Source organism: Merops nubicus, unplaced genomic scaffold (assembly GCF_000691845.1).
Source record: "Merops nubicus isolate BGI_N331 unplaced genomic scaffold, ASM69184v1 scaffold9682, whole genome shotgun sequence".
NCBI lineage: Eukaryota > Metazoa > Chordata > Aves > Coraciiformes > Meropidae > Merops > Merops nubicus.
The window spans coordinates 22,675-33,054 of record NW_008592861.1 but is presented as its reverse complement, the minus strand read 5'-3'; the positions used below and the strand labels follow the sequence as shown (position 1 = coordinate 33,054).

At 38.8% G+C, this 10,380-nt stretch overlaps 1 protein-coding gene across 1 annotated transcript in view; it reads left to right on the top strand.

Moving 5' to 3' along the window:
* Nucleotides 1-886: 886 nt before the first annotated feature.
* Nucleotides 887-10,380, top strand: part of LOC103768141 (poly(ADP-ribose) glycohydrolase-like) — a gene marked incomplete at its 3' end in the record, with an annotated part of 26,024 nt that continues 16,530 nt past the window's right edge. Inside the window, exons 1-6 of the mRNA XM_008935279.1 lie at nucleotides 887-948; nucleotides 3,149-4,132; nucleotides 5,778-5,961; nucleotides 7,294-7,416; nucleotides 8,554-8,637; nucleotides 9,555-9,629. Coding sequence (XP_008933527.1) covers nucleotides 3,192-4,132; nucleotides 5,778-5,961; nucleotides 7,294-7,416; nucleotides 8,554-8,637; nucleotides 9,555-9,629 — 1,407 coding nt within the window. The remainder of the gene's footprint in view (nucleotides 949-3,148; nucleotides 4,133-5,777; nucleotides 5,962-7,293; nucleotides 7,417-8,553; nucleotides 8,638-9,554; nucleotides 9,630-10,380) is intronic.

Genomic DNA, 10,380 nt, shown 5'->3' with positions numbered 1-10,380 from the left:
GTCCCTCTCCAAAAGTTCTTTGTCCTTCTTGAACTGTGGAGCCCAGAGCTGCACACAGTGCTCCAGGTGGGGCCTCACCAGGGCCGAGCAGAGGGGGAGGATGACTTCCCTCAACCTGTTGGCCACCTACCTCTTCATGCAGCCCAGGATGCCACTGGCCTTGGCTGCAAGAGCACACTGCTGGCTCATGGCCATCCTGCTGTCAACTAGGGCTCCCAGGTCCCTTTCCCCAGAACTGCTCTCCAACAGATGAGCCCCCAGCCTGTTCTGATCCATGGGGTTGTTCCTCCCCACATGCAGGACTTTACACTTGCCTTTTTTTGAATGTCATGACATTTCTCCCTGCCCAGCTCTCCAGCCTGTCCAGGTCCCCCTGGATAGCTGCACAGCCCTCTGGTGTGTCAGCCACTCCTCCCAGTGTGGTCCCATCAGCAGACTTGCTAAGGGTCCACTCCAGCTCCTTGTCCAGGTCGTTGGTGAATATATTGAACAGTGCTGGGCCCAGCACTGACCTTGGAGGACACCACGAGCCACAAGCCTCCAAATAAATGTTGTAGTGGTTTTTTGTGCTTTTTTTTTTTTAATCTAGAGATTCATAATGCATTTTTAACCATGTTAAAAAAAAGATGGAATAAAAAAACCCCAAATCCATACCAAGCCTGGTTTTTATAAAGATTATTACAGGAGCTACAGCTGCTGGCTGCTGCAAATTAAATATGGCATCCTGTGTAGTTTTAGTAGTGTTGGTGTCTGGATGTTCCCTATAGTAAAGATGATAATGAAGACTTAATTGAAGTGGTTTTATCTTTATCCAGTACAAGTTATCCTATTCATCTTCTGTCATGTTTCATGTATTAATGCAGAGAACTGTGGTTTTTCAGCTTGTAAACAACGGACCATTACCAGTTGGCTGGAGAATAAAGGACCCAAGACAACTGAGTCCAGAAGGTAAAATGTACAGCATACCTGTCCAAAAATTGTGTTGAGTGAGCCTGTGTTAGCCTACTATGTCCTTAGTTAACAGCTCTTCTATTTTTGTTTAATATATGGCAATAGTAGTTGCAGATTTTGGCTGGTGGTTCTGCATTCGACTCATGGTTCTGTTGTTAATTTACACACAAAAGTCTGTTTTGATTGCCACTATAATCATCATTGACCAATGATTATAGTGTAAGTATGTGCAGCTTGATTGATATTGGACTAGAATTTACAGATGCTCAAATGTGCATTCAAGTTACCTTGTTTAAGATGCTATGAAAGTCTTGACAGATGCTCAAATGTGCATTCAAGTTATTTTAAGATGCTATGAAAGTCTTTTTGCTGAATGGCACCAGGTAGAGTTTGATATTTAATGCTAAGTTGGTCTGTCAGGAGCAATGTTTGCAAGGCAAACAAGACTCTGAAGAGTTTAACTGTCTGCTGCAGAGGAATATTAGGTGTTTCTTTTTTTATAATTGCAACTGTAAATCTACTTGTTTATTTTTGATGTTTGTTAATAAATAGAAATTGAAATCCATAGCAGTGCTGAAGTAGCTGGGAAGACTTGTGATGATTGGTACAGAAGTACAAAGGACTCAATTACAGGCTGACAGGTTGCAGTAAAGCAAAGATTCTAAGAGGATGCTGAAGGAGGGAATGAGTTTTTTTTTTTAAGATACCCTTCAGAGTATTGTTCTCATGCTCTTCTCCAGCCTTGCTGACAAAGTGCAGATTGCCAGTTTTAACCACAGGTTAGTCCTGTAAACACTTCATGTGCCTTTCCATTGTGGTTAACAGCACAGTTCTCATTTATCTGAGTTTGAACACACTCTTTGTGATAGATTTGGTTTCTTGTCTTAAGCTGACAACAGATGTAGTTGATTGCTTTAAACAGTCATTTATTGTGATGAGAAGAGTAGCATAACTTTAATTTTTGTTCATCAGAATTTTCAGTGCAGGAACAAATAAACACATGGGGAGTTAAATTATCATTACATAAACCCCTCTAAATTCCTTTTGTTTTCAAATAATCTTCCTATGGGTGCAGTTCCAAGCTATCATCTCTTGCTTCAAGCCTCCTCTTTATTTTTTGTTTTTGGCTTGTAGTGGTAAAGGTGTAAATGTTCTCTCTTTATCCAGAGTGCCCTTTTAGAAGAGGATATGCTGCCATTCATAGAGTCTTCAGGAATTTATTAAGATATTCAGTTCTGAACTGATTGTGTGATGATTTGATATTTTCCTATTTAGTGTAGATGGTAAACTGAGCAATGCCCAGGCATGCAGAGTTTAGCATGCTTAGTTTGTCATGGCTATATACAATGATATAACATGAAAGGAGGAGGTTTTGTTCAGGGTGATACATTCACCAGACCAGTCCTTTTTTTTTTGAGCATGTAAGTGTGAAATTGCTTTCCAGTGTCTTCTGGAAAAGTTTCATCTTACACAAAACTCAATTCATTCCCTGTGTTAGGACACCACTTTTTTTTTCCTCTTCTTTGTGTAAGACAGTGCAGGACAAATCAGGTTATTTTTCTCTTTAAATATAGTAATTAACTTAACATGTCTTTTAATTGTTATTATCAGTTCTAAACATACTTTATGCTTTTGTATTGTGGTTGGGTTGGTGTTTTTTTTATTACTTTTTGAAAAGTCATTGACTGCTTATAAAAGCAAAGTAGCAATAGGATGTTTTTGAGACTTGGGACTACTGTGTCTTGCTCTGCTTAAAGATGAATTTGTAGCTTTGAGGGAATGGCTACAAAACCACTGATTTCCTCACTCACTGTATTTAACTGATTAAAATGAAAGTGAAGTAGGACTTTATCATGTCTTCTAACATTTTTTTCATCTGGAAAAGCTAATTAAACAATAGCTTAATACTGTTTAGTTTTGAAAATAAGGATGATGAATCACTGAAAAAGATTTCTAAGGTAAGCAATTGATTCATTATCATTTGGAGCCTATAAATGGAAGTAGGTTGTTCCTGAGCTACATTCCCCAGTGCAGTAAAACTTGTTGATCCTGGTAGTGCTCACTTCTGGAGTATAATTGGTAAAACTCTGTAGCTTCTATTGTATGTTTATAGTAAATTTTTTTTTAAAGCAAATAAGTATATAGAGAAATTCCATATGAAGGTAAGACATTAATTTCCCTTATTTCTCTTTCACAGCCTACACAGCAAAATTAATAACAATCCTGAAGCAAATCCCAAGATGACTTCGGTTAAAAAAGAGAACTTTGGTGAGCATGATGTGAAAAAGCTAGAGAATATTTATCAGCAAAGTTACTCAAAAATACCTGTGGAAGCTGGTGCAAAGCATGTAGATATGCCTCAGACAGGCAGCATGTGGAACTGGGAGGCTGAGGGTGAAGATCCTGTCTTGGACACAGAACCTGTGAAGGGGGTGCAGTCTGGAGACCTCTTTAAAAATGCCAACACGGATCAGATGTACAAAACTGGCAAGCAGGCTCAGAGGGGCTGTGAAGAGAGCAGTGACAATTGGACTCAGAAGAAATTATCATCAGACTGGTCTTTGAAAACGGGAAACACAAAACTTCCTTCAAAAGACACTGAGACAGGTGGACAAGTGTCTTCATGCAGCTCAGTGAAGCTGAAGAGCTGTGGTCCCGTCTGTTCAACGCCCGAGCAGACAGCAGGGGATGTCGTGCCGGAAAGTCCGCTCTCAGATGCTGGCTGTGATGCTTGTGTGTCTGACCTTGGAGGTCCTGGGAAGCTGGGCCAGTGTCAGAGCAGTTCAGGGGATTCACCTGCTTTTGAGAAAGAAAGTGAACCAGAGTCACCAATGGATGTAGATAATTCTAAAAACAGCTGCCATGGGTCAGAGGCCGATGAGGAAACGAGTCCCTTTCCTGATGAGCGAGAGGAGAGCAATATGCCAAAATCCATAAACAAGTCATTTAGAATTCAATATGGGGATGCTGAAATGGAGTTGAGAAAGTCACGATTCTCTGCCAAGGGCTGTGAAACCTTTGAGGAAATAGATAATTCTGTTAAAGAGATTGGTCTGCATACAAAGTCACCAGGGATCTCTCCTCTTCCGTCATCAGAATGCAAAGGTGCAAAACAAACAGTGAAGAGAGACTCCAAAATCACCTCTCACTTCATGAGGATACCTAAAGTTGAGGAGAAAAGGTAGCCTTCTGTCTGTCCCTCATCTGGTTTTTCGTGCTTGAAAATTTCCTCTTGCATGAAAGCACTTTGTAGGCTGGATTGTATAAATAGTTTTGCAAAATGTATGTTAAGACACAAAGACAACTTTGTAAGCTTGAAGGAGCTTATTTCTCATTGGAACAACTAGTGGGTTTTTAAAGGATATGATTGTCCAGTGCAAGTTTTTAAATCATTGGAGAGCTGTTAAAATTGGGAATTGAAGACACTGTAGGAAGTTGATTTTCTATATCAAAGAAGTTATTTAAGACCATGGGATTTTTAATGCTTGAAAATGACTGATGATACAAGAGTGCTTTATGGCGTGCAGTTCCTTTTGGTCTCGTTAGACCAGGTCTACAGGAGATCACAGAGTGGCTTGGATCTTAACTAGCAAAGAAAGCAGCATATCAAACTGGTTTCAGTCCTTAGTAATGCTGTGCCAGAATTATCCCTGGGCTCTCTTGGACGAGCACGGTCGGCGTGTACCCAGTGTCATGCTGATCAACATTTGCTTGTGATTGGCCAGTTTGGAGGCACTGTCTACACCTAAAAGCCCTGGCTTATTGGTGTGTAGTTCCTTTTGGTCTCGTTAGACCAGGTCTACAGGAGATCACAGAGTGGCTTGGATCTTAACTAGCAAAGAAAGCAGCATATCAAACTGGTTTCAGTCCTTAGTAATGCTGTGCCAGAATTATCCCTGGGCTCTCTTGGACGAGCACGGTCGGCGTGTACCCAGTGTCATGCTGATGTGACTACAACATTTGCTTGTGTTTGGCCAGTTTGGAGGCACTGTCCACACCTAAAAGATCTGGCTTATGCATAGATGCAGTGAAAAGGTTGGCCAACATCTTTATCCAAGGGTGGAGAAAGTTTTGCCAAGGGGAATTTAAAGGTCTAAACAGTACCTCAAAGTGTAGGCTTTAACTTGTTTTGCATCTGACTCTGAGAACTTTTATCTTGCACAAGAGAATTCTGGTATGCTGCATCAAACGTGCAGCAGGTTCAGGTGTTACTTCCCCCAAATATCTCAGATCCATCCACATACCTTTGATCATTAGAGGGTTAGTTAATCTGCTCTTGCATATGTTTGAATTTTGCAAGCTTTTTTTTTAATTACTTTTAAGTTTCTACTTCTGTTGTAAGTATTGTATGCCTGGCATGAAAAAATACAACTCTAGTGAGAAAGGCTAGTTAAGTTTGGTGTGGTTTTTTTTTGTTTCTCCTTAGTTTGAAGAAGGGATATGTGCATCTGTGCATGCACTTGTTTTCTAAGGGTTGAGAAGGGGCTGTAGTGGGTATCCTGATAAATGCAGAGCCTGTCTCCTGTCCCAGGGTAAGCAGATCATTTTTGGAAGGTGCGTGTTTCTGCAGAGAACCCTGCCTTGCTAACATACTGCAGTGCTGTCAAGGTGTTTGTAAGCATGCAGAGGGGAGTGTCTTGTTAGACATCATGGACTTGCCTGTGTTGGGGAGGAGGAGGTTGTTGTTGATGGGGGTTTTCCCCAAATAAAGCTTTGGCCTGGGCCCAGAGCAAAGGCTGGCAAATAAACCGCGGCAGTTTGTGCGTTTGCCCCGCAGCTTTCTCACTGGAAATAAAACGTTTCTATGTGTTTTATTTTATCAGCAGAAAAGAAAAGTGTGAGTTCAAACCCCAGAGGCCAGGAAGGAAGATTCCTAAATACGTGCCACCTCCTCTTCCAGCTAACCAGAAGTGGTTTGGGACGCCGCTGGAAGAGCTGAGGAGAATGCCCGTGTGCGGGGCCCGGCTGCCCCAGCTGCGGCCCTCGGCCAGCCACACCGTCACCATCAGGGTAGGGAGCCCCTGCTGGACCTCACATCAGCTTTCTTCTCAGCTCTCAGTAGTGCAGAGTGCCAAATCTTAGTCCTGGCTCATTAGCAGCTCCTGGAAATCTTTCTTTGCTATTCCTTGTCAGCAGACTGGGGTAACTGTTCTTCCTGAAAATTGACTTTTCTGATGCGTTGAATTGGGATCTAAAGATTTGGAAGAAATGGGATTATGGGTTTACTGCCCCTGGCTTGTTAGGGACTAGTATTTTTGTTTTTGCCTAGCAAGGTGTGTGTGTGCTTCCTTGTCTGAGTTGTGAAGTGTGGGAATTCAAACACATCTGCAAGTAAAATTTGTACTTAAAGATTTTCATGTCGTATTTTCATTTTGGTATGGTTCTGTTTTGGGTTTAAGGTATACAAAAGGCTCAAGATAGTCAAAATATGAAAAAGACAATGTAGAGGAGTTTCTGGCAATTCTACCACTGTGTTTTAGATGGCATCTGATATATTTGTCTTTATTCATTTGGAGTAGTCAAATTGTTGTTGAAATAAAACGTAGGGCCAGAAACCTGTATGGTCACGGATCAGTTGCAAACAAAACAAAAGCACATGACTTAAAATGCAAGTTCTGAGAGACTCAGTGCTGCCAGAAGGCCATAGAGCAGATTAAATCTTTAAGAACATTGTGTTATTTTTTTACATTTCTGATAGTCTGTGGAGTAAACTCCAAATGTTGGTTCATAGAATCATAGAATCCTTTAGGTTGGAAGAGACCTCCAAGATCATCAAGTCCAACCATCATCTGTAATGATTTCTCTTCCTATTCATGTCATATTAAAAAATGTTATTTCTGCAGATGACTGTTGTTGGATTTGAAACTGCATTTTGAAAATATTTGGTTGAAACTATGTAGATAATTAAATTCATAAATGAAGATGTCTATAGCTGATAATTTGACCTAAAATTATTGCATGTATTACTTTTATTTCAGTGTGTTTCAAGAGATCAAAGGATAAGGTGGTGTTCTTTTCACCAAGTGTAATGTAAGAGTAACAGACTAATTGATGGATTTTTTTCTAACTTAATCTCCATCATGTGGTTGGTTTGTAACTTTACCCTTTCCAAAAAGAATGGCTGCAGATGAGAGCTTTCTTACAGTGTTCTTGTGTACTTTTTATTTCTTCCATTTAAAAGCTTGAAAGTAGAGTCTGAGCTTTTTTTCACCCTCTTTTTCTGTTTCAGGTGGATCTCAGATGAGAGCTTTCTTACAGTGTTCTTGCATACTTCTTATTTCTTCCATTTAAAAACTTGAAAGTAGAGTCTGAGCTTTTTTCTCCCCTCTTTCTCTGTTGCAGGTGGATCTTCTGAGGGAAGGAGAGGTGCCTAAACCTTTTCCAACTCACTACAAAGATTTCTGGGACAACAAACATGTTAAAATGCCCTGTTCAGAGCAAAATTTATACCCAGTAGAGGATGAGGTAAGATAAAGCATATACAGTTGTGTAATCAAAAGTTTGTTTACATAGAGATGAGTTTTCAGTTTATTGCATTTGCTTAGTTGGCAAATTGGAGTGTATGGAACTGGAAAGTCAAACAGATAAACATACCTAGTGTGAAAAGCTGGATTCTGGGTTGTGATGCCCCAGGCAGATATTTTTCTTCAGAAGAATTTTTTTTTCTCCCCTAGTAATTATTTTACCTTGCCATTGCTTTGATAGTGTACATATATCTGTACTTGTTATATATTTATATGTGGTGGCAGAGAGATGAAGAGCTGGCCCTGTGTGGTCTGTCCATCTCATATTTCTTCTCACTGCTTGAGACTTACTCTAACACACCCACTGAAATACTGTAGACTGATGAATAAAATGAGTGTGTCCTGGAGTGAAGACTGTGTAATGATCATGGAGACTTAAATCTGGAGCAGAGATTTTTTTATAGCCTCTAGGAAATACTCTGTCTTTTTATTTACCAATTTTACAGATACCCTATAAAATGAACGTTTCAGAGATAAGAGTGGTGATAAGATCTTTGTTGCCAGTTGAGCAAGATGAGTTGTCTCTGTCCTCATGGCAGTTTGATAAGAAATAATCATTATTGCTGTCAATGGGCAATAAGACCTTCTGTCAAGGAAAAATATCACTGGATGTCTTTAATTTGGGTTAGTGTGAGAGTCATCCACATCAATATGCTTTTATAATCTGTGCCTTTTTTTTTTTATAAAGTTGGTTCAGTTTATGTTTTTGAGTTGCAGATTTTATAAACAGTGGCCATGTTTTATCTGCAAAATGCACTTTCTTCAGGAGGAATGTGCTGAACATTAGTTGTCCTTGAGGTGCCATGAGGAAGAGCACTGCCTATGTTAAGAAGAGCTTTTTGTGAATTTTATGAATGCTTCAATTAAAAAGGAACTCTTAAGGAAGTTGGACTAGAAGCTGCAGAAGAGTAATTTACAATTACTCAAAATGGTTTGTTTATTTTTAAAGAACTTCATAAAAAAAGCAAACTTTGTCATCCTTCAGACACTTTTTTTTTAAAAAAAATAATGATTAGTAAATATGTCTTTCTGTTTTGAATAACTTATTCTGTATTTGTTTTGGTCTTTTGTTTTACAGAATGGAGACAGAACTGCTGGAAGTCGATGGGAACTTATCCAAACTGCCTTACTTAACAAATTTACTTGCTCACATGATTTGAAGGTAAGCTTGTCAATTTGAAATCAATCTGTGCACATATAAGTACATTCAGGCTCTGTGTGTACTGTTAGTGAGTCTTGCTGAGTTGTATTTGTTTAATCACTTATTTAAAACAAAACAAAACTCTGCTGTTCAAGGGATTCCCTAATGAATTAAGGGCCTTAATGAGTTAGTGTTACTAATGAAATTATTAGGTATTACTGAAACAGGTTGTCCATTACAAGTTCATGTGAAGCTGTGTTTATCCAGTGGTGTCTGCTGTGTGGTGGTAGGTGTAGCATGTAGGCTTTTTCTCTAAAAAATACACAGGTGAGAGAGTTTGGAACAGTGACTGTTCACACCAGTGAACTCCACAAAAATTGCAACAATTTAGGCTGCTGACAAATCTGTTAATTTTTGGAGACTAATACTCTTGATAATTCTTAAAGTTCTCATTGTCTTTTAATGAATTATGATTTGGAGCAGATTAGAATTGCTACTGTGTTTTTTGTAAAGAATAATGTATTTTGGATTCTACTTGAAAAGTAGAGGAAGGAGGATGATGTGAAAGGTGCAGATAAACTTTAAACAAATGGTGCTCCCATGGCAACTAACAGAACTTCCCTTGATAATACTATTTTATTTGGCATCATTTTCTGGAGAATTTTTTAAAGGTGGTGGTTGTTGTAAAGAGCCTGTTGAATTTTGTTGTGGTTCTGATTCTTTAAGTTTGTAAACCAAAGCTTGTTCAGTGCTGAAGTTAAAATACAGGATTCAGTATCATGGAGTCACAGGATACTAACATTTCTCTGGATTTTGGTAGGCTCTGTGACAGGTTTGAGCCACTAGATGGTACTGTTCCTTCAAAAAGGGGATCATAAAATCGTTTTTCTTCTGTTAATAGTATCTCTAAGCTTTATTTTGTTGTGCTTTTTCCCTAGGAGGCTATACTGAGATACAACGTTGCATATTCCAAGAAATGGGACTTCACTGCTCTTACTGACTTCTGTGAGAAGGTAAACCAAGTTGATTTGAAATAAGAAGAAGAGTAAAATGGAAGTGATTACTTTGTCCATATGTTTCAGTGCTTTTGGCTTTATTTCCCTTTTCAAGAGCAAAGGTTTTGCAATCATCATCTGTTTGGACAGTTATTTGGCTGATAACTTCATCTGAAATACTGAAATACAGTTGAGGTAATTATACTTTTTAAAATGAGTTCATCTTAAATCTCAGGCAGGTAATTTGGGTGCTTCAGTAACAACTAAGGTTACTGAAGGTAAGTTGAGAAATGCCTTTTTTTCTGTTTTATGATAACCAGATTTATTAATAAATAGTATTCATGTTTCTAGTATATTAGTTTCTTGTTTTTAAAAGTGTTGCTCTTTTTTTTCCCTTTTTTTAAACAAGTTGGGTGTTATATTACAATGGTGTTTGTGTAGACTGTGCTTTGCTGATCTAGCAGGAAACTGCTATATGCTGAGATGATGAATTTAAACTGTAGAGCCTTTGAAAGACTTGGTATTTTTTATAACTTCATGTTACCTTCCTGCAAGAGGATGGAGAAAAAAAATGAATAGTAGATGGCAAATGCAAGTTGGACAATTATTAATGTACATCCTGACTGATGTTCAGAAACTGTGATAGGTAAAACAGTATGGGAGATTAAATGAGATGCAAGAGAAATTGTACTTCTCTTCCACCCACTCAGAAGTGCTTTTAAAACATGTGTGCTTGGATTTTTTCGAGAGGGGATTGCTCTATTAAGGT